Source organism: Leptodactylus fuscus, chromosome 7 (assembly GCF_031893055.1).
Source record: "Leptodactylus fuscus isolate aLepFus1 chromosome 7, aLepFus1.hap2, whole genome shotgun sequence".
NCBI lineage: Eukaryota > Metazoa > Chordata > Amphibia > Anura > Leptodactylidae > Leptodactylus > Leptodactylus fuscus.
Genome location: NC_134271.1, coordinates 94,237,799 through 94,263,311, shown reverse-complemented (window position 1 = coordinate 94,263,311; position 25,513 = coordinate 94,237,799). Strand labels below are relative to the sequence as shown.

General features: G+C 40.0%; 1 protein-coding gene across 2 annotated transcripts in view; it reads left to right on the top strand.

Moving 5' to 3' along the window:
• Positions 1-25,513, top strand: part of GNG2 (G protein subunit gamma 2) — a 57,367-nt gene that overhangs the window by 29,837 nt on the left and 2,017 nt on the right. For both annotated transcript variants that reach the window (XM_075282562.1, XM_075282561.1), the window contains 2 exons: positions 11,682-11,740; positions 19,584-19,696. In XM_075282562.1, the coding sequence (XP_075138663.1) occupies positions 19,610-19,696 (87 nt within the window). In that variant the 5' untranslated portion in view covers positions 11,682-11,740; positions 19,584-19,609. The remainder of the gene's footprint in view (positions 1-11,681; positions 11,741-19,583; positions 19,697-25,513) is intronic.

The window sequence follows — 25,513 nt, the reverse complement described above, 5'->3', positions numbered from 1 at the left end:
AGCTGGATTCTGCTCTGAGCATTGCAGTCAGTGGGCACAGAGAGTGGGATTCGCTGGAGTGATAGAATACACAACAGAAGGGAAATTACTAGCATGTACTCTGCCTGGAAAGCAGCTTAAGTGTCAAATGCTGTCATACACCAAAAACAGCAGAAAATCTGCAACATAGTTAAAGGGGTGGTAGCCATTTATTCTTAATTTCCCTTTAATATTTTACTTTTATCAAAGTTCCATTATCAATGTTCATAATTTTACATATGTGACTTTGGTACTATTACTCTCTACTTTCTCCACATAGTCCCTTCTTTGTAAACCTGTGTTTTTATTGAAGATGAATGTTTACAAAAGGTAGTCACATACTGTAGTCCTTTTAATGTACAGTAAATGCAGCTACAAGGGTATGTGTACATTTGTTTGTATTGTTCCAGAGCATCTAAAATAAGAACTGAATCTAATTTGTAAATAATCTTGATTTAAAAACTTCTCCCTTTCAGTGCATATGACTCCTATGTTGACCTATTTGTCTCCATGGCTACAGACTGCAAACAAACTATGTGTTGTCTGATTGTATAGTCTGTAATCATGAAAACATAAAGGTCTTCCTAAGAGCTGTATACACAAATGGCAGAAGATTCTTGTTCAGGAATATATGTTGCTTCATAGTTTTTAATTGTATTGTCGCAATAAAATATATTAACTTTGGCAATATATGGTGAGACATGCAAGAACTTTTCATTACACAGTAATTTAGTCATTTGTGTCCCCCTTTAATTTTAGACTAGTTCAGTTACAGGGATATCCTGTGTTAGCTATCCTTAGGATAGATTATCACTTGGGAGGGGAGGACCAACACCCATGACCCCTGTATTCACCGGTCACATGGCCTGTTCCCAGCTCAGCCACATTCAGTAAGTGGGATAAGATGATGCCAAGCACAGCCTCTATACAGATAATGTACTGAAGGTATCATAGCTTCTATATATTAATATTCTATACATGACTTTTCTTTATGCAGAGTAATAGGTGTCAAAATAATGAAAATGATTCACAGATTTCTCAGATCGGGTTGTCTTGACATGTACAATACCCTCTACACCCCTGCCCCTCTGCAATGTACAACTTGTCAGGTGTGAAAAAATGAATCATACTGTGTATATGTGTATATCCAATTAATCAGTATGATGATTTCTACAACCATTGTGTTCATTGTTCCAGTACATCATACAATGAATCACTTACCTTGTACTGATCCTGAATTATCCTGTCACCGTGTATTATACTCCATAGCTGTACTCCCTATTCTTCTAATTGAGCATGTACATATGATATGTATGTACTATGTAGATGCCAATTCCCATCATTCAAATCGCCAGAGCAAGTTCTTTAAGAAACCCTGAATAAGAGGGGAGCAATGGAGATTTCAGCCTTGAAGTCTACTACATTGTGAACTCTTGCATATAAAAATAAGTGTAAGTGTGGCACTTCTTTGGTGCACAGCCCTTTCTCGGGCCACAGATGTGCCACATTGTAGCTTCAGCAGTCAGTTTGCCAGTTTTTAGAACAGTAAGTGAGGCCAGGTACGGACGCCTCAGCCTGACACATTTTCTATAACTCACGTCAGAAAGTTGATGTAAGTTACAAATGGAATCTATGGCAGTCCTTAAAAGGCATTGTTTCCAATTTTGGAGCAGATTCCCCAGTTCTGGCTAAAGTCTCTGAATAATTTCGGCATATCTTGTAGCAGCTAGAGACTTGATTAAGGCTCAGCAGAAATGCAGCTTTTTTTGGTTGTTTTTTTTTTTTTTTTTTTGAGGCAAAGCCAGGAGTGAATTGAGCAAAGGGCAGAAGCATACATACATCCTATATAATTCCTATTATTTTTTAGCCATTATTGACTTTGGCTCAAAAAATTATATAAGAAAAAGCTGCGCCTCTGCAATGTGGGGCTTCAGCCTAAGCCAAGCTTAATAAATTCCTCCCCAGTGTCTCCATCAGCAAACTAATGAGTGTAGCTCTGAAGTGTATGACAGTCTGTAAATCAGGATCAGTACAAGGTAAGGCTACCTTCACATCCAGCTATGTGACAGCAAAAACAACAGAGACCTCATTATAGTCAATCTTGTCCCTTGAGATCTATTGCTATCCTTTATCATGTTTAGTTCATTCTTCTGTTCCTACAATGGAAGGGAAGAATGGATTAAAACAATAGAGGTGTGAAAAAAGTATTGCAATGCAAGAAACTATTATGTAGGTTCATTCTTATGTATGATGAAGTCTAAATGTGAACATCCACTTCATGTAACATAGGAGCTTGTCTTCCTGCCTCTCCACACACTTGTTCTATTTTTTAAGAATGATGTTTATAGGAAGTTAATCTTGCATGGCTCTGAAAGCTTACATTTAGCCCTGTTCTTCATCCCTTGCTACGATTCCTTGAAATAGATTATCTCTCTGTATCTGGACTGTGTCAGGAACTGCTCTCTGGACTAGACTAAGAATGTTTGTACTTTTTTCTTGTGTGTAAATCAGAATGTGAATGAAATCGTATCCAAAATCTGCTCATGGAGTATTACCTTTCTATATTATGTCTAAAATGCAAACCATAATGCAGTCAAGGCAGTTGCTATGGAGGAAGGGGCCAAAACCGTTTGCTCCATCCTTGTGTGAGTTATGCACGCTGAGGTCCACAAGAGATGGGCAGGGAGGGTCAACAAGCGCCATGTCTAGGATGGCACAGGGCAGGCATAAAAAACAACCAGGATTCCGTTGTCACACACAATATCTTACATTCTGCCTCCCTGAAGGACACAACCTCAAGGTAGTATGTACCTACTAGGCTGCTGTCTATTGAAGCTACATCTTCTTAGTGACTTGCGTCCACTTGTCTGCCAAGCAGCAAAATGGAAATTGTTTTCACACAATCAAAAGCATAGAAGGGTAAAGTGAATGCTGGTTCCAGAGGTCACTGATGTCTTGATGCTGATCCAACATCTTGATAAACTTGCACAGTAACATCTTCTCAAATTGCTGACTTCTTCCACATGTTTGGGTTGCTTGAATTTGACCTTCTGACAAGCGTCGGTAGTAGTAAATGTTTTTCACTTTATTTCTCTGCAATAAAAACACCTCCCCCTTCTCCAAGCAATATAGGTCAGCTGTAGGTATATTTAGATATACTGCAGCCAGAATTTCTGTCTTATCTGTATGTTTTAGACTTTTTGCTCTCATTTTTACTCCGTTTACTGCATTTGCCATTTGTTCTAGGATGAGCTAGGTAAGAGCTGTGCTGTGTGATTTGAGCCAATTGGACATCTTGCTGCTCCCTCTCCTCTCTCACAGCATGTAATCGCATATACTCAGACCTCCTTTGACACAAACGCCACAATTGCTGATCAAAGTATGGGCACATGAATTTCTACGGGCCCATACACTCAGCTGTAGTCTTTGTAGCTGTGTGTTCGGGCTGTAGTGAAGAGTTCCAAATATGGAACAGGTCCTATACCTGTCCGTATTTGCAGCTCCTTCCATTCACTTCAATGTATGGGTTAGTACAAAACACGGATGACACACATATACCAATGTGTGTGTAGTCTATGCTGTTTTCACTAACCCATACACTGAACACAGTTTTGTGAAGGAGGTCTCACATAGTGAAGCTGCAGCTGCATCTCCTCCTCCCTCATATGTGTTGCTGATCATTGGAAATATGGAAGGGCATTATAATAGTGCCTTCAAAAAAACAGCACTGTATGACTAAAAACTAAATACCTAAACTTTTGAACAATTTAGAATTTTGGCATTTGTGTCAATAATACATTTGACGCCAGTAGATGAGTTTTAGGAAGATATATGTTTACAATGTGACCTTCTCTGTATTACACCCATACCCCTCTGCACTCTGTGTAAAAAGTAGTAAGGATTTCTAATGCCAGCAGAGAAACGGAGGACAGAGAATGAATTTCATTCATTTCACAAACACTGCCTAAAGTACAAAGGTTGTCTGAAAGTTTAGGTACACCTTAAAGTGGAATTATATTTATATTTAAGCTGCAAATCTCATGAACAGGAGCCTTTTAAAGCACTGCATCAGCGTCCAGCCACGCACTCTGCTCCGGATTAGGCCCAATGAATGAGCCTAGTCAGGAGGAGGGAGTGTCTTCAGGCGGATATCGCGAGGCGAATCAACCTGAAGAATGAGCATCTCGCCATTTCTTCTGGCTCCCGGAAAAAAAAAACTGAGCAGCTCCCATTGATTTCAATGAGAGCCGTCTTTTTGGTCAGGATTTTGAGGCGGATACAGCCTCAAAATCCTGATCAAAAAAACCCTTGTGAGCTTACCTTAGACCTATTTTCTGGCTAGAGACCATAAACATTCTGCTTGTGAAAACACCAAAGTACAGGCAATGCAATAGTCTATGTAGAATGAAAAATTAGGTGTTTATAAAATTAAAAGGCATGATTTTAAAAATTAGTAATTAAGTGGTCAGAATTCCCCCAGGACCTTCTCAGAGTAATTAAATATGTAAATGCCCTGGAGAGGGTGCTGTAGCATCCTGTAGTCATCTTATGGAATCAGTGGGGCATGAATGCTCCCAAAGGAAATGTTTAGATACACATAATTGGATAATAAGTCAGTATCTCAGAAGAGGGCCCATCTGCTGTAGCTGAACCATTGGCAATTAGAATTGTTTCACACTTGGATTGTAGATGATACGAGACGACAGTCTGGTGTTATGGGCTGATTTGGAAAACACAGTGTAAGGAGCCTAGACTCAGATTTTGATAAGGTTTTGTGAGGCCATTGGTAGCCTTATGCAGGCGGAAATTTTTCTGCATCAGAAGCAGCAATGATAAAACCCAGCCGGATTAAGGGTAGAGTGAAAGCTCTTTGTTGTAATGTTAAAAATGCAATAGGTGTATACAGATATTTATGCCATAGAAGGTCAAACCTGCCACACAAGTGAAGAGTCAGCACTGTAGGGAAAAGCAAATCTATAAAGAAGTTGGATCAGCAACTCTTGTGAATATATCACATGCTTGTATAGGAGCAATGTGATATCTTACTCCACTTTAGAGAGGATACAACCCCTTTCCTACTAGGATAGAGTAAGGGAAAAAAAAACAGGCATAGGTTCACATTGTCTCAAGTAGATTGACCTGTGTCGGCATCTGAAGTGGCTTAGTGAAGAGCGCTCCTGAAATGTGTAGTTGCCATAACAAAGTTGTGTTGTGTACCCTCCATCCCACTGGTCACACTTCTTCAGGCAGCACGCACCTATACTTGTGGGTTTTTTCCTTACTTTATCCTTATTTGTAGCTGGATGCGTTTTCTGGGACCTGGGTACCACAACAGCCTTTCAACTATCCTATTTCTGCCTCCATACACAGTTGTGCCTATATAGTACAACTGTACCAGGTAAGCGCCAAACTATAGAGTGTATACAATCTACTGTGCACCTTTTTGTGTTTTTTGTTGTTGTATCTTTTCCTATTAGGGCATACAGAGGCCATAGAGCCAGAGAGGGAAGGTGCTAAGTAAGAGGCCCTAGCCCCTTCAACTATTACATGGCTGAGTGCCCATTTATTGAATGTCCTACATGTAATACTACATTTTGCCTATAGTACATGCTGCATGGGTGGTACATCCCTGGCAGCAGCTTCTCTTCACTGGGAGTTTGACATTTTGAAACCATAGGCTAAGGGATCATCTAAAGGCTGAGGCCCCACGATGCGGAAATGCAGCTTTCTTATTGCAGATTCTGCTGCGGCTTTTTAAGCCAAAGCCATGAGTGGATTGAGCAGAAGGTAGAAGTATAAAAAACTTCCTATATATTTACCATTCCTTTTGTAGTTATTCTTGGCTTTGGCTCAAAAAAAAAAAAAAAAAAAAGCCCCAAAATCTGTAACAAAAAAGCTATGTTTACACAACATGGGGCCATGCAGCAAAAAACCACTGCGGGAAAAACTGTGGCGGCAACGCATTGCGGTTCTTCACCCAACGCTTTAAACAGAAGGTTCACAGAGGCTCCAATTATACCTATAGGGAAACCGCCAGTGATTCCGTAGGTTTAATTGACATGCTGCGATTTCCAAAACCACAATGGTTTTGGTAATCACTGTGTGTATTTTAACGCAAAGTGGGGATGGGATTCACTTTGCCTCAAAAGGATTTTCTTTCATGTCCTGGGCTAGACATAAACATTTGGACTTTGACAATGATGTGTTGGTAATGATAGGGCATAAGTAAAGCATAATTATTATATAGTGAAATATTCTACAACCTTGTAATGTATTTTATTTCTTCACTAGTCTCAATAGCTCTGTTTACAGTCAGTGAATGGTAATATTCTTGCTCTGGATCATCTTATTCTCTGGATCATCCTATGATCTGGAATATTTACAAACTAATCAATGAGCATCCTGAATATTGAAGAATTATATGCAGAAAATGAAGTGTCTGGAGTATTGGAGCCATGTTTATAACCCTTTATTTAGGATCTGGGCAATGACCTGGATCCCAATTATAATTTTATTTGTGTATAAGCCAAAAGTCAGGACTATTCCCATAATAATATGTGGTAAAGTAGTCTGCAGGTGTCTGGCTGCTTTGCTGCACTCATGTGGGATGTAACAATGGTACTGGGATTTTTCTTTAATCTGTACTGCTGTTCATTCAGGGGTCGGGGTGACCTTGACAATATTCTCATATATGTACTTTGGGCCTGTATTCACTGAGAATACCTAAGCTTATAAAAGTTAGTAGGAAATGGAAAGTTCTGCCTCTTTCTAATACACTTTTCTGCTCCATTTTCCTCTGTTTTCAAGTTCTCAGCTGGCAGTCAGTGAAAGAAAGCATTCTTGCTGGGAACTTGTGCAGACCTAACTTTCACATATGAGGTTTGCTACAACTGTATCCAGACTCTATCCAGACAATCCTCATCAAGCTAAACGGCCTGGACATCATTGCCATGTTGCATCCATTATCCTTGGGGTTTTCATTCTTCAGCTTCTTGGTACCATGCAGTCCGCTCCAGGCAGGTTAACATTTATGCAAAGGCTTCTTTAGCTTTTCCTCAGACACAAACAGTCTTAGGTTAATTGGTTTGCTATGATCTTGTCCCCGGTGTGCTGGCTTGAGCAAGGGAAATTGGATTATCAATCCCACAGGGACCAATGTGGATTCCTTATGTACGCCGCTATGGAATATTATGGTGCTATATAAATAACACATTTACATACCGTAAATGAACTGTATGAAAGGATCAAATCTCACTGAATATGGATGTGAACCGCCAGTACCAGTATTATCATGGGTCCATAACAAGATTTGGAATGGGGTCCTACTCCTTAAATATGGAAATATGGAATAACTGTGATCAATAGGGTTTGCTGTAGTTTTTTGTCCTTAAATCCAGGTGATGCACAGCACTGAGTAAAAGGGAAGCGCAGCAAATCCACAGCATGTAAAAGCACCCCATACTTATTCATAAGCATAAAGCTGCCCTTTTAAGAATTGAAGCCAGATAACATTTCTGGGCCCCAAAGTGACTACGGCAAACAGTAGTCTGGTAGCGCTATTCTTTAGTCTGGAGGTATCCTAGGGAAATGTCAAAGGCAAGTGAAAATTCAAGCGTGAAGGTCAGCTATGTCCCAGATTCATAGTTTAATAGATCACACACACACACACACACACACACACACACACACACACACACTAGTCTACCTAAGCTATATTCAGAAGAACAATGTGCAAAATGGCTGTGAAAGAAATATTTTTCATGACCGTTTTGCATTCATGGAGCACCTGTTTTCACCGATTCCTCATAGATCTGAGTCTATTAAGAAATCCACGAAAACAGGCAAAATTAGAACGCCTCCTATTCTTTGGTCTGTTAAAATGGATTGTCAAAAAATCGGTCACATGTATAGCCCCCATTCACATTCATTTATTTTAATGCAGCAATGTGACAGCAATGTGACAGCTGTTAGAAAACCATCCATCACATAGCTGTGAACAATGTTCATGTGAATACAGGCTTTACGGTAAGTTCACACGGGTAGCCGCGACTGAATGCCGAAGCACTGTATCCAGTCGTGCACTCCGCTCCAAATTAGGCCCAATGAATGGGCCTAGTCGAGAAGAGGGAGAGTCTTTAGGCCGAATCACGAGGCGAATCGACCTGAAGAATGGGCATCCTGTTTGTTCTGGCTCCTGGAAAAAAGACCTGACCGTCTCCCATTGATTTCAATGGGAGACGTCTTTTTGGACAGGATTTTGAGGCGGATATGGCCTCAAAACCCTGACCAAAAAACTCTGTATGAACTTACCCTTATACTAAACTGGATGAAAGTGTAAAGTTTATTTGCAAATCTATATACTTGAATAGGTTTTTATTTTGAAATATCAGCGCAAACAATATCTGAACATAAAACAGATCTAAAATTCACCACATTAGGATATAAGTTTGGGTCGAACATACAGCTAGGGAACAGGTCTAAGGCTAAGGCTCCATGTAGCGAGCCACAGCCAGAAAACTAAAAAGACCATGGTGTAAATGCACTAGCTGGTACCCGCGACTTCGTCTGCGGTGATTGTAGAAGTGTGTATATACAGGGGTGGGTAAGGTTTTCGTACTGTGTATAAGGTATGGGATATGAAATGTAACTTTGTATCTTGTTTTTGCTGTAATTCTGAGAGCACATGAGACTTTTGTGTTGAATGTAATTTGTATTTCAGCTGCTATACGGTGTTGTGAGAAACTGTACATAGTGACTTTGGGACAGAGGTATTTCAGGTTAATATACTTCAATATACGACATTGTATGATTTGTTATTTTCCGCCAGTACATGTAAGTTTTGGGCACAGGATACTCTTGAGCAAGCCACATAAAGTCTGGCCCTGTGCATGGCAGTTCAGTAACTCCATGCGCCTCTTAGTAATGGCAATTAACCCCATCATGTCCCTCACATTAACCCTTGTGTAAGAGTTACTGATATGTGAGAGACTTGGAGGTAATAGTTAAAGGGGCTCTATCAGCAAAATCATGCTGCTAGAGCCCCACATATGCGTGCATAGCCTTTAAAAAGGCTATTCAGGCACTGTAAAAGTTAAATTAAACTACCCCCCCGTTTTAAAATAATAACTTAGAAAAGAATCTTCTCTAAAAAAAAAAATAGCCCGGGCGCATGCGCAGTAGCCGTAGTAGAAACCGCGTGCTACTGCGCATGCGCCCGGGCTGTTTTTTTTTATCAGTGTCCGCGAGCAAGCGCCGGAGGAGGACGGGACCCGAAGACGACAGAGGAAGAAGAGGCGGGGAAGAAGAAGACGGCGCACCCTGAATGCCCGCCCAGGGCCCGCCCAGGGTGCACGTTCCGTAAGTAGAGAAGATTCTTTTCTAAGTTATTATTTTAAAACGGGGGGGTAGTTTAATTTAACTTTTACAGTGCCTGAATAGCCTTTTTAAAGGCTATGAACGCATATGTGGGGCTCTAGCAGCATGATTTTGCTGATAGAGCCCCTTTAAGTATCTTCATTATTGAAGTTTTTTATTAGTACCTCCATATGTCTCACATATTAGTAACCCTTATATAGGGCCCACAGGGGTTAATATGAGGGACATGATGGGGTTTATTCCTATTAATATGAGACACACAGGGGTTAATATGAGGGACATGATGGGGTTTATTCCTATTAATATGAGGTACACAGGGGTTAATATGAGGGACATGATGGGGTTTATTCCTATTAATGTGAGGCACATGGAGTTACTAACACTAAACTAATAACCCCAAATGCCTGACATTAATGAGAATAGTAATCCTATGTACCTGTGTGTTTTTCAGTTTCACTTTGCTAGCAGCTTCCTCTCCTCCTCGGGGAATGTTGGCAGGATGCAGACCACTATAGCAGGCAGGCACAGACCTGAGCGATTAAGCTCCACCCCCTGGGTTTCCTGCACCCCTCTCAAAGGGGAGTGTCCTTATGCTTGAGCTCTAGCAGAGCACAGACTTCATTTAACTCTTGCAGGTCCTGTGCTGCTGGCGTGCCAGTGAAATATGGCAGGAGTGCCACTCTTGGCATGTGTGCCAGTGGTTGCTGACCTCTGCTGTAGAGGGTAATATGAATTTTGTGGCTTGCTATGGTCCAAAGTGTGTGAGATTGCAGAAATAGTGATGTGAGTTTGGGTTTTGTGGGGGTCCTGGGAAAAACGTATGTGCGCTATTGTGACGAAAAGTAGCCTATTGCGCAATCGAGTGTAGTGACTATGTTTGTGGAAAATTTCAGCCAAATCGGTGGAGCGGGTTTTGCGTGATTGAGGAACAAACATCCAAACGCACAAACCCACAAACATCCAAACTCACAAACTTTCACCTTTATAATATTAATAGGACTTCTTGCTACACTTATCTTCTCTTACTGCTTACTGTAATACTGCCGCATATTGCGAACACGTCGTCCATGCTCCAGTATAATATATCCAGGATGCTAGGAGTATATTATGTTACCACCCGCTTACAACCATGCTCCAGGAAACTGTTTTAATAGCATTTTAATTGGAATATGGAACATGTGGTCTGCCCTTGATATGACATCTGTAACCAAGCAATGCTGTTTAGTCCACGCTGGTGTGCATAGGTCAATGTCCATTGAAGTGTTTGGGATCTATAATACCCACATTAACATAGAGAGATACGCAGCAAACAGGTGTTATTGAGCAGATCCATGTTCCTTAATGTATTTATCTTTAAGATACGCTCTCTTGGGCACTTGCAAACAATCGCTTTCTGGAGTGCAATTGGGAGTAATTTGTACGTAAGCACAAGCCCAAGTCTCCACTTTTTCACTTCATTTATGTACATAACACTTTCCCTAGAGTTTTAAGCAGCTAAAAATATTGACCAGGGGCTCCAACCAGCACCTGTTTAGTAACTACAATTCCCAACATACTGTATAGTGACAGCCAGTGCATGTGAGGATATGCTGGGAGATGTAGTTTCACAGCTGCAGGAGAACCACAACCTTTATTAGGGTAAGTTCACACAGATTTTTTTATTCAGGATTTTCAGGCCGTATCCGCCTCAACCCTGACCAAAAAGACGGGTCCCATTGAAATCAATGGGAGCCGCTCAGGTCTTTTTTCCGGGAGCCGTTTCTTCCGGCTCCCGGAAGCAGAGTCGCCTTGCGATTCGGCCTGCAGACACTCCCTCCTCCGGACTAGGCCCATTCATTGGGCCTAATCCGAAGCAGAGTGCGCGGCTGGATGCTGGTGCAGTGCACCAGCTTTCAGTACCCGGTTTTTAGATTGGAGCCTAAAGCAGCCTCCGCCTCAGGTTCCAATCCAAAAAAAAACACGTGTGAACTTACCCTTACTTTCACACCCTTTATGATACAGTTTGTGCAAAAACTATATCTGAAAACCTGAACTTTGTAATGCATTGACCACACTGGGTCTACCACAGCCTTTTGCTAGAAGTTCACCAGCTATTAGCTAAAATGTTGTCAATTTGACATTTGTAGGAATTATCTAATCCATAATGCTTCTCCCTCTAGTGGTCCCAGGATTTTCACCTCTTTCGTTTTATGGAGGTGGCCAGATATGACTTGTAATGCTAATATTATGGGATGGTGATTATGATTTTTTCCAGGTATATTGTATAATATTGCTTTTTCTATTGACAGACAAATATAGAAGAGATTGGTGAAGAGTGCCAGTAAGAAGAGTGATAACCTCTATCTTGGTAATTCTTTTTCTACTATCTTCATGCATTTTGTTTTGCTATTTTGTATCTGAAATTTTTTATGTATTGACCCAGACCTGTTAAAATCGTAAGCAGGTATAAAATAATGGGGGGAAACCCTATGGCAAATGGGGATCCTTGAGTAAGAGCTTAGTAGCCAATGGCCATCAATCAGTGCAGTATATGACGAATTACCGGTACACAAAGACAAAAAACATTCAGGAACATGGGAGTCAAAGATCTTTCTTCCACACTAGAAGACATCGACTATGACTATCATGTGATGGATGTGGGAAAGATTTTGCATTGGTGTCCAGAAGCTTTAAGATGCTTCCCTTAACTTACTTTCCACCTAATATCCAATGATTTCTGTCCCAGTGAATCTAATTACAATGAAGTCTATATACACTTCACTATAATATATTCATCTGCATAGAAATATTGCTTCATTTCCTTATAATCCTGCTGCGGCTAGACTGCCTAGGAGTCTTGGTGGTGTTGGGGCAGATTGTTCAGTCGGTTTCCTCACACCTATTCATACATAAGAGCCACTTTGAGTAGTGGCACCTTATATAAAGGGAAGAGACTAGAAAAGTCGAGGAATGTGGAAAGTGCACATCAAAAATGTATAAGAAGTTGTGATACATTAACCAGAACTCAACTTGTGCAAAATACTTTGAAAGTGCATTAAAGGGGTTTCTTGTGCCCAAATTGATTTTATTTTTTTTTTTATACTGATGAGTGACCTATCTACAAGATAGGCCATCAGTATGTGATCTGTGGGGATCTAACACAAGGACCCTGCACAGATCAGCTGCTGCAGCAGCCATCTTTGTGCCAGAAGCTGTTAATGGACGGGCAGTGTGTGCACCACTTCTCCTATACAAGTAATAGGCACAGCACAGTGGATTCCTGTCCTCTTTTGGCTTTCTGAATGACATCAGAGACTGCTGAGGCTTGCAATTGGCCTCAGAGATTATCTGGTACTGTGATGCCCGTGTCCAAAGGTCATTATACTGACCCATGAGGCTACATACCAGAGCTTATTATACTCTGGGATTTTAGGAGACTCCTGGAATATAATAATACCAATTCTGGTTCACACATGTTCAGTTCAAGCAAAACCACCAGGCGAACATCACAAATATTTGCAAGATGAGTCTTGTGAGGTTTGCCTAACAAATACTTGCATCCAGTAGAGTCCTGTTCCCTACAATAATAATCAACTGTATTAATGGATGATGATACAGTTCATTATGGGATTGGATTATAATAGGTGCAAATGGGCAGTTGCTTGCCGTTGGGTCCCCTTGCAGCCTTATGCGCTGGGCAACAACACAATTCTCCCTTATTATAATCCAGAACCACCGCTATGGGATACTAACATAGATGAGTGGCAGAGAATACTCAGAAGGGGATGCAGCACTAAATCAAGTTCATTCACCAACTAAAAAGTGATGACATAGCCTCTTGATATGCCATCATTGTACATGGGAATATCACAATTAACTTTTTGTGTTCTATTTGTCTTTATTTCTTACTTCATCACAATTTATCAGTTCTGTACAGAGAACAGCACTACCTGAATTGCTAGAGTCAGATGTCAGATTGTTAAGGGAATTTCTCTATAAATATCACCTCCTTATGCATTTATTTTCCTTTGTGTTAGGCCTGGACATTATCCAGACACATCCACTGTTTCAATGACCTTATTCATGACATATGAGTATTATGCATTGTATGTGATATGCTGCTCTCCTTCAGGATACTGTCGTAGCTCTGCGTTTTGGCTTCTCGCCCCCAACATTGGTTTTCTCCCTATTACACAGTCATTATTCTAATATCTCCCACACAGTAATTCCCTTCCTAGAATACTAATACTTATATTATCTGGAAAACACCCTCAGGCCATCTAGTGTTGGGAATGTTCATCATCTTCCCCGATGGATACAAGCTCACTTGTTGATTTCTTATCTCATGCAGTCAGATTATAGAAGATAGTTTTGTCCTGAATAGAATCAATGTATTGATTATTTGTTATTGGGGCTATGGTAATTTTTTCAGGAAATTAAAATAATTTAGAAAAATTAAAAACATCAATTGTAGTAAACGACGGTGCATGAACAGTTAATATCCCTCAGATGAGCAATGAAAGGAGTATGAGCCTTACAACGTTTTCACAGATTTGTAACCAAGATCTTTAAGTTCTGTTTTCTGTACATTGTTATGGGGGGTCCCATCTTGCCTAAGCTTCTCTTCAGCTTTGTTAGCAGCATTTAAGGAAATTCTTTACAGCATTCTTATGGTCATATGCGTGATGGCTCAGTGGTGCTAGCTTCTATTCGAATCCTGTTTTGTCTGTGATGTAAATGAGGTCACTGTTGCAAAGAAAAGCTGTGCAAATATCAGTCTATTATCAGGCTGAGTGGCAAGGGTTAAAATTTCAAATTGAGCACTGGATAGTGCCATGGAAAATTAAAATCAAAATCATAAGGGTGCATTCACACTGAGTAAACGCTAGCTTATTCTGAACGTAAAACACGTTCAGAATAAGCGGCGTCTAAAGCAGCTCCATTCATTTCTATGGGAGCGGGGATACGAGCGCTCCCCATAGAAATGAATGGGCTGCTTCTTTCACTCCGTGCAGTCCCATTGAAGTGAATGGGGAGTGCCGGCGTATACGGCAAGCTCTGCTCATGCCGGAGCGTACACGCCGGCACTCCCCATTCACTTCAATGGGACTGCACGGAGTGAAAGAAGCAGCCCATTCATTTCTATGGGGAGCGCTCGTATCCCCGCTCCCATAGAAATGAATGGAGCTGCTTTAGACGCCGCTTATTCTGAACGTGTTTTACGTTCAGAATAAGCTAGCGTTTACTCAGTGTGAATGCACCCTAAATGTGTTTAAGATAAAACAAATATTTACCTAATTATATACCTAAACTAACAATTTTTGATATTCTGCCAGCACTTGTGACATTAATACATTTTGGAATATACACTTTATAACAGGTATTGGCTCCTTTCTGTGAAATCATGCAATGAAAACCACTATCTGTCACTTTATTTATTCTTATTCTGTTGCCAGCAGTAATGCTCTCACTGTTTTTAACAAGGAGTATGGATGGTAGATGCTACAATGGAGTGGATAAAAGCAGTGGATCCAATCCACTGCCTCCTGTGACTGTTCTTTTGCGGCACCATCTGCTGTATCCAAGTCAAATCAGCCGGGTTACAGTTAGGATTGTTTATAGGAGAAGCATAGTCAGCCTTGGTGTGTTAGGGGGTGTTCACACTACCGTCGGTGTCCGACAGCTAGTGTCTGTTCAAAATATTGTGCGGACATTAGCAGCGGACACTAGCTGTGTCCGTGACATTTTGCCTTCATTTAAATGGACATTGGGTGGGTTCTTTTACACTCCGTGCTTGTCCTTAACTGTCCGTTCCCAAAGATGTCCGACTTTTCAAGTGGACAGCAAAACCCGACATGTAGGCCCGGGATCTGCAGCAGCTACTGGAAAATTTCAAAAATTAAAGTGGTCAGAATTTTTGGGTGCAGCAGATGCTGGGTGCTGGGAAAGGGGAGGGGGTGTTTTGGTTGTCTGTCTGCCCCTTCCCTGAGCTTGAGGACTGGGTTTTTTTCCCCCCACGTGGAATTCAGCCTGGATGAATATAGGGGATCTGCAGTGCTCCTATTAACCCCTTCCCAATGGAACAGGATCACTGCAGATAGCCTATATTCAGTACACCGGGCACTTTCAGACACAGGATACCTAATGTGTATGTGTTTCACAGTCATTTTCTACTTTTATATATATTCTAGGGAAAGAAGTGATTTAGAACTTTTATTTTACTATTATATTTTTTTAAAGCTTCTTTTTTCTTTCACTATTTTATGGGAGATTACTATTACTACATTACTATTGCGGCTGGTGATAGACCCCCCCCCCCCAATAATTTTTTTTTTTTGCTTGATTCGAGTATAAGCCAAGGAGGGCTTTTTCAGCACCAAAACTGTGCTGAAAAACTCAGCTTATACTCCAGATCTCTAGTCTCTGATTGTGAATATGAACAATGATGCTTACAACAAGAAGCTTTCAACCCGTACAGGCCCAATTCTTCTCACCTCTTGCTAGTATTGCATCAGGTTTAAGCGTCTTCTGTGAGCTAAGCATCTTGGACCATGTTGATATATATTAGCTGCACTAATATACAATTGGCTATAATGTACAAAGATTTTACAGTTTTGTTGCCCCTGAATGCAAAAAATGTTCATTCACTGACAACAAGCAGAGATCTTAAAAATGGGGAGGAACTAAAACACAAAGCTTATTAGAAAGCTGCAGAATATTTCTTTACATAATTGGACGCTTGTCCCACCACCCCATTAGCTATACAATGGCATATAGAATGGAGTTGTCAAAAGCTAGTCCGTCCCCTTAAATTAACTTTGCATAGACCTCTCTTAGGAGCCATTATGCCTTACAGGAGAACAGAGGGATGTGATTTTCTCCATTGAGGATAAATTATAAGGCTGCATGTTATTTTAGGAACTGGGTGATCTCATGTGCTGATCTGTAATCTGCATAGAACCAGTGCCAAACAATGGTTTCCCTCAACCTGGCAGCTGGCAATTAGTAGAGGACTGGCTGGCAGAGAGACTGGCACTACTGTAGGAAGTCCTCGTATAATGGGGTGGGGGATGCTGGAAGGCGTTTCACTGATTTTTTTTTTTTTTTTTTCTTACCAAAATTTTCTTTCTCTGAAATGAATTGCTTTCCAATCCTCAAATTATACTTTTAAACAGGAAATCACCTGATATGACAATTCCTAGATTATTATACACACATAGAAATACATTGCAACCTGTGACCCTCCAGGTAACAGGGATAGGTCCCTACAGAACTTGGGAGAAGTTGTTGTCATCCCATACGTAGCCGTGCCCTTTTTCATGGATGTGTCTTAGTCCTACGTTTCAGCAGTACAGTCGCTCATGGCATGTGCTTAGTCACTGCAGCTCTAGTATCTGGGAGTCTCCTGCTCTGATTCTGGTTCCCATGCTGGATTTCTCTGGAGTTTGGACCTTTTAGCTGTGTCCGTTTATACAGTAGCTCTGCTACTTTCTCAAGCTGCTCTGACTAAGCTACATTGTCTCTCACAGCACATACGTTCTGCTATTTCTACTACCTTCTGCTTACTATCCAGACCAAAACATATTCCCAGGACTCATATTGCTGCTCCAGCGCCCACTATGGTAAATTTCACAATGCCAGATTAAAAGCACTGTATTGTTCTTATGTTTTTATTATATTTATCCAGATTACTAGAGGATCCCGTGGTAGGCCTCACTCCTAGACACAATAATGAGCCTACGATGTCCAGTAGAAGACATCCCCATAGAAAAGTATGACAAATATCAAATAAAGGCTTGACAGTGGGCTGTATGTATAAAAACTAATGCGGATAGAACATGGAGTCATTGCCTATAGAAATCACCCCTACATTTCAATGCAGTTTTAGGTGAATATCTCAGTTAGGTCTCACTATATATCAATAACGTGATGCTCTCATTAACTATTTTCTAATCTTTACTAGAGGGATTATTGGAGTGGTTGCTCTCGGCAATTGTCCAACGTTTTCCTGTATTATTTTAGTTCTACACTAGGCCCACGAAGTCTCTGTCGCTGGTTCCCAGTGTAATTATATGTTGCTCTGCCACATCATGAATATAGCATTAGCCTACAAAATGGCCGACGTGCTATGCAAAGGTGACAGGTGCACATTAATTTGTACTCGACTTGACAGTAATGTCATTAAAATGCATACGTTGTTCAGAATGTAATCACGATGTTGATTCTCAGCCTATATTGAGGAGGGGGAAAAAATCTTACTTTATAATGTCATTTCTCTGTGCATACATGTGAGGAATATCCTGTAGAATAACAAATATAAGCCATAGCAGAGGCCGCTTACCTGTAGGGTTGTTGGACAGTTTGTTATAGTATGAGATGTTTCTACCTCTGTCTCATCTTACATAGACTTCAATGGGACATTGCTGCCGTACTTGCATAGCGAGGACGAGTGAGCAGCACAGCTCATGGTATGTAAACATTACCGAGAGCCACACTGTCTTGGTACAGATGTTCCTATCCCAAGGATAGGCCATCAATACTAAAAACAGGATAACCCCTTTCATTTTATCTTGTAAAAAATAAATTAATTAATTAATTAAGTAAGAAATATTATATATATATATATATATATATATATATATATATATATATATATATATATATATATATTTGAAATATACATGAGTGGAGTCAGAAATGTTCTGAACGTCAGTCTGAAACCCCTCAGAATTTGATAATGTACCTGTTTTGATTTACCTAATAATTTTATTAAACAGCATCAAAATTTTAAGAAATAGGAGAAAAAAATGTGAGAATTGAAACCTTTGACTGATTTTGTATTAACTTATGTTCCATGAACTTGTTTTTGAGATATATGTGTTTATTCCTATCCTTACTACTATACATAATGATTTTTTTTATTAGTATTTACTGCAGCAAAGATTGTGAAATAAATAAAAAATAAAATGTTTTTCTAAAATAAAATAATAAATATTTGGCATGGCGCTCAAATGTCGCACTCTTATTACCCCGGGAGGCTTTCTCCTGCGCTTATTGCTGCTAGGACCAAGAACTTTAACTCCTGTTCAATATCAGAATAGAAGCTGTCACCAAGTTTTACAACCTCTTTTTTTTCTCATATGAAGCTTTTTTTTTTTTTTTTCTTCTTCATTTCGGACTGTGGCCAAACATCCACTACTTCTGTAGATGGTACTTGAGTTTATGGAAGGTTATCAAGTCTGGTTGTCACCAGTCAGGCGTATTCATCTAATGGCTCGATCACTAAATGTGAATAACCTCACCAGCAGTATGTACTATAATCCAGACCCTTATGGACCAGCACATTGACTTGAATGTGTTTGGAGAAATCACATATCTATAAAAGGCGATTTCTTTTCTTTCATATAAGGGAACTGGGGTCTCCTAATTTCACCAGAACCCTCACCCATGCTAAGAAATATGAGTATATTGTGCCCAAACTAGGGGGCCATTTTTTCATTTAGGCTATTTTGGGGCCACTCAGTATTGTGCGGTTAGGTGATATCACTGTTTATTGTGTTTGGCTTGTGAATACCGCAGGATTGACTACTTTCCTTTGGCACAAAGTCACAAAACGACTTTAATCCCAAGTTCTAACAGCTCAGCTCTCACTGCCACATCTCATATACTACTGACTCCAGTAGGTTTCAAAAATCAATATTTCTAAGAATGGAAAGGTCACACCAGTGATATTGATCCTGTGAAATCAGGTGGGTTGAGGCTCCCATGTACCAATGGCCAGATCCCCCTGTCCTGTATTTAATTAGTTTATTATTTGATTAATGTCAGATGCCTCTTCATTAAGGGCTGGAATAAACAATTGGTGAGGGCCCTCCTTCCACCTCTTGGATGTGGAGCCACATATTAAAGAGGTGCCATGGTTTTGTCTATGGGAATACAGGAAATTAGAGCTAATAACTACCTTGGATTCGTACATGCTTGGCCACCATTATTTGGCTGAATGTTGGTGCCAGAAGCCCTTTAGCTCCCCAGACAAAAGCCAAATCTGCCCTCCAATTCATCTGGAACAACCTCCAATCATTTCCTATTGCATATACTATTGTTTTATGAATTGTTTTCTAATTGTATTATCATTTTCCTAAATCTAGCTGTCTTTTACATAAAATGCACATTATCATAATAAATGCAAATATCTTGTCAATTTATTTCAGATCATAGCAGCCAAGTCAGCAGCCTAATGGCGAGCAATAATACAGCCAACATAGCACAAGCCAGAAAGCTGGTAGAACAACTGAAAATGGAAGCCAATATAGACAGAATAAAGGTATGAGTATATATTATGTTATGCAAGTCAACATGAAATATCCTATATAATCTATCTGTACTGTACTACACTGTCAGAAAATACTACAGGATGAAGGCAGAAAAGCTCAGCTTGCATATATACAGGTTTATACGATACCAAAAACCTAACGATAAGGAACTTCGATTGTGAACCCTAGATGTGACAATGTCTGTAAAAGTGCTGCGGAATATGTTGGAGCTACATCAGTAAGCAAAATAAATAAAAAAAATACATTTTAAGATGAAAAATTCTGAATAAGTAATTTACATCCATCCCAGCAGACATACAAGTTTCAGCCTCTCTAACTCTAGCTGGTTTGTCACTATGGTCAATGTTTTTTAGAAATGTTTTTTTATTTTGTTTTTACTTACCGTATTTTTAATCCACGTATTAAATAACATTTCTCTTCCCTCCACACACTGTTAAAAAATTAATACAACGGAAATAAAAAAAATCCAGATGAACTTTTCCTTCATCAGCGGATTTAATGCACAATGTGATTTCTAGAATTAAGTGACTTCTCTGTGTGTGCAAAGCTTCCACCCATGGTGCTATGAATAATGGAGCTGAATACATCAAACAGGCAGAGATGGAGAGATGCAGATGTATTTGGATAATTTAAAACATCAAGATACACATTGTGCCATTAGCCTGGCTGAATTCTCCATAAACCAACACTCCCTGCTGTTCTCATGTTGACGGCTATTAATGTCATTAAGTCACTGGTTAACTCTTGGTGCGTTCTTAAGACGCCCATTACAAAACACCTTAGAGCAAATGTCTGATGTTTTAATTTTAATTTCACTCATTACTGGAAAGTCTAGGGAAGAGAAATAATATATGTAATGTTAATCTGTGTTCTGCTTTTTTTTGTTTTAATGTTGTAGTCATTTACTTCTTAATATCCCTGCTGGTAGCTACATTGGAGGCACATACTTCCTTTCTGTTTTGTAAGTATAGACTGTGCAGCAGGGAGTGTGTTGCTTTATGACACCTGCAGCCAATGCGAACTAATAGTCAGAAAACTGTCCATAGACTAATACAGTCTCCAGGAGGTCCCTCTTCCAGAGACCAGGGATTGGCAGGGGAGCTTTGATGATCGCCAAAAAGCTTACACTGCTAACCCCGTTTTCATTGGTAATGAATTGACCCAGTCCTATAATAATAACAACATATAATATGACTCTTCTGATTCAGTCTCCTAATGTTGAGATGACTCTACTAATCCTACAATCTAATAATGAGATAACTCTGTTTATTCTGTCTTCTAATAAAGTGACTATCTAGACTATTGTCTTCTAATAAATAATTGTGACCATGACAATAGAGTGACCATGTAGACCACATCCTGCAATAATAATAATAATAATAATAATAATAATAATAATGTAATAATGAGATGACTGCTGACCATCCCCTTTTAATGATAATGACTGTGTATCAACCCTCTGCTAATAATGAGAAGACTCTGCTGACCTAACCCTCTACTGGTAGCAAGATGACTGTACTGAAACTGTCATATTTATTTATTGTTTTTATTATTTAATTGCTTACTTATATAGCGCCATCATATTCCACATTGCTTTACAGACATTCAGCCGCAATCTCATATAGGGCTCACAACCTAAATTTCCTATCAGTATGTCTTTGGAGTGTGAATATTTATTACATAATAAAGTAAAAAGTTTGTTGCAAAAAGAATTTGGGCTAAGGCCCCACATGGCATCCTGCAGCAAAAAAAGCGCTGCCGGAAAAACCATGGTGGCAACACATTGTGGTTGTTCCCGCAGTGCTTTACACAGAAAGTTCGCAGAGGTTTCAATTATACCTATGGGGAAACCACTGGCATTTCTGTAGGTATAATTGACATAATGCAATTTCCAAAATCGTGCCAGTTTTGGAAATCGCCGCTTGTCTGCACCGCGATTTATACCACAAAGTGGGCATGGGGATTCCCTAGAATCCTGATTGTAAAATGCTGCGATTTTTTTTTTTCCATGGCGTTTCTACCATGGGCAAATCACGCGGGGCTCTGGCCTTTGAGGATTTTGAGATGGTTTCAAAAACTAATTTTGCACGGAGAATCCAGCCTGAGCAAAGCATGAGCTAAAAGTAAATGATAATGTTGCAGAATATTTCATTGTAGATAGATTAAGGCCCTTTCAGGTAGCTGGTACATTGGTTGTAAATTGCATGATATAGAATACAGTACTGAGACAAAATGCTGGATTATATTTTAATAGGCAATCATGCATGTTACATTGGAGCCTGGGGAGGGAGGCCATGTTTTATTTAATTACTAGGAAGGGGTTCACAAAATTTGTCTTTACAGAGCAGCTCAATGGTCTCAAGGCGCTGGCAGCGAACATCCACAATCTGTTGAATAATAGATACATTGCACTGATGACTGATTTCAGATCGGTTTAATGTAGCCATGCCCTGATGTAAGAATATAAACTTATTGTCATCTTTACCAATTAGAGGCAAATGAGCTACTTCCTTATAACAATAAGAGGCTATACTCTGAATAAAAGTGATCTTTTATATAAGGGTTTGCATGTTTTGAAACTTTCTTATAGACTTTATGTATAAGATCTTGGGCTGGGCGGTTATGACCCAAATCAAAATCATAATTGAATATTTTACCTAGATTACAATTAAAGAATGTCTTTTTTATTTTAGGACACAGTCCTTTTTACATGACACCCCCTGTATTTATATGCCACGCCATGGTTGTTCACATATCAGCAGTCCTGACTGGATAGTGTACAGTTAGTGACATGTCCTTTAGTCAATGGCAGTGTCAGACAGGATGACATGGATGGAAAGTAATTGAAGTAATCGATGTGAGCAAGTTCACATCGATTAATGGAGCTGACTTCCATTTTGGTTAATTGTTGTCTATTGATTCTCTATCCCTAATCAGTTCCTTACTAGTTTCATTATCTCTACATACTGTCAGTGACCTCACAGCAAAGGGTTTGCTACAATGTTATTCACAAAGTTAGTCATGAGCTCTGTTTGGAATTCAGACTGATACATTTTTTTTGTGCACTGATAGATTTTAACAAACTGATAGGAATTTAGAGATTTCAGCTCACGACAGATTGTCTAAAATAGGTAAAACTGTGGCAAACCCTAAGATGCTGTAAGAAGTTTGTACCAGTCTCTCCCTAGTGAGACACATTGACCATTTTGAGCCCATTCAGACAAATGAGTTTAACAATTGGGATGTACTTTGAGTCTGATAAACTGCATATGAACCCACTGAACTGAATGGGGCCATATGCACAGCTTTGGCCCCTGTGACAAAATGGAGATGTCTTATTCTGGCCTGTTTTTCCACATCAGAATAGCACATCGTTGTGAAGCTTGAGATCTCTATACTGCGCTTGATGGGACATGCATCTGCTTTTTAGTTTATACTCTGTGGTTCCTGGAAGCACAACAGACTGGAACAAAAATTGGCTGTGTGAACGCAGACTAAATTTTCAGCCTCTGAATGTAAATAAGAATGTTTTCAATTACTTACAACAAGCAGGGATTCTAGAGACTGAAACACAGAATATAATCCAGTCACTGACTAATTATGAAGTCTCCTGAAAAAGCTGGAAACAGCTGACAGGAAACTAAAGCTGCACATACTCATAGCACTTTGTGCCGCACAGCAGACAACTCTGAGACCAGAAACATGGACACTCTTGTTTTATCAAGACCAGTGGCCTCAATAAAAGCCCGGACAGGCACAAGGCACGATTAATGGTATCAAGAGGCTCAGGGAAATGCCCGTGCACTAGGATTGGAGTCTGCACCAGTCAGAAACTGCTGTAGAATTCCTGTATAACTCACCCTAGACAATTGGTGTGAGGTATAATAAATATGCCAGGCTGAGGCCCTGGGTTGCCTTGCTTTCCATCCACATCCACAGAAATTGGCAAGTAAGGTGCCAAATGTGGGAATGCAAGGACACTTTAACCATAAGGCAAATGGTGCAGTCGGGACAGTTCTGAATATCAGGTCCTGTCTCGCTGTTCTGGGTGGTAGGTCCTGATTTCAGCTCTTTGTCCTCAGAACGCAGCTTCATACTCCACCATTGTATTCAACTCTATCAGCTCTATGCTCTACCATTCAGGCCTTGACTAGTGCTGCCTGAGGCAGGGAGGTTCGATGAGCGCCCATCTACAGACAGCACTAGTGCTGGAGTCTACAAACGGCACTGTGGGATTGGGACTAGGTGAGTATGTGAGGGCCACTTACAGGGCATTACAATTTGTATGGGTCAAGTAAGGTAATGGTGGTGGGGTCACTCATTAAGCTATTGCACTTGGCCCATCAATGTCTTAAAATATCCCGGGGGCATCTGGCATTCCTTTGGGGTAAAAAAGCCACTTTTACGCCAGAATACTGGCAAAGATGCATTGATAAATTCCCCCCCACAGAGTTTAATACAGTATACATCATTGGTTGGTTGTACTAAATCCAACAGAAAGAAAAGCTGTGTGCGAAGGAAGTCTAATGGCTATTAACTGGTTAAATCAAAGATCCCCCAATTAGTAAATATTTAATAGTAAGCTCTCTTCTCCCAGTGAGCTTAACCACAGGAATCTAATGTCTAGAACTTGTGTCCCCCTCCCCCCATTCAGTAGCACGGTCTTCTGCAGCAGCATCTGTTCCTATAAATGGCCACAGGCACACAGATTTTGACCCAGTCAGTGCAATGTTTCATTAGGTATTCCCTATAGAGACTTTTAATAGATACATGGATATTTTGCTATAATATGAATGAAATATTTGTCTTTGTTGTGTAAAGCATGATGTAAAGAAAAGTGTCATGAAAAGTTTAGCAGCATTCTAACCTATTGTGCTAGATCTCTGTTTGGTGTCAGTGAATGTAAACATTTGTCTAAATCCTGCTCCATTCCTAGTTGTGGCAACAATAAAAAAAAAAATCACAATGTAAGCAGGGATATAATATGTAGCTCACATGACTAAGAGTTCTCTCCTGGTGATGGAGGAGGCCCATGGGGACCATCAACACCTACCGAAAAAAAAAAATAATTATAATAAATATGTAAAAACATAGCAGTTTGGGCCCTGTTGGAGATTTTGCATTGGCTTCAGGGGATTCAAATCACACCTCAAAATTGATGGAGTCTACCACCTCCCCCTAAGAATGAGAATCAACATACCTCTGTTATGTATGTCAGGTTTTTTTTGGATTTGGAGAAAAAAAACTTTGAAGTCTTATACATATGAGGCAGCTGGTGCACTGAGGGCAGGAATCAGTCCAGGGTAACACAGCCCAGCGTGGGGTAACTCAGATGGTAGGGGTCTGTATTGCAAAAGCAGTGCTCAAAGGGGAGAAGGCCCGCCCCCAGTGCACTAATTGCCTCATTTGTATAAAACAACAACTTTTTTTTTTCTCTCCAAATCTATAAAACTGGAATAAAGGTATGTTGTTTATCACTGTGATGTACTTTGTAACAAGGTGGAATATCATTGGGGGAGATGATAAACTCCCTTTAAGTATACTGAATTATAACAGACATGGGATACACAAATGCTGCAGCCCTTGATAATTTAGTGATAATTCAGACCTGCTACATCTGTTCCCTGTGACTAGCAGCTGTGAAATGCACTGGTCTCCTACTGATCTGCTAAATTGGGGAATATCCATCTGCCGCTATCTCTTTAAATGTTTAAGCCAATTTAATTGTTTTTCCCACGCTGTGCTGTGACTTTTTTTCTTTCTTAATTTAACCCTGTCTTTGAAACTGCACAGAACTTGTGACCTCC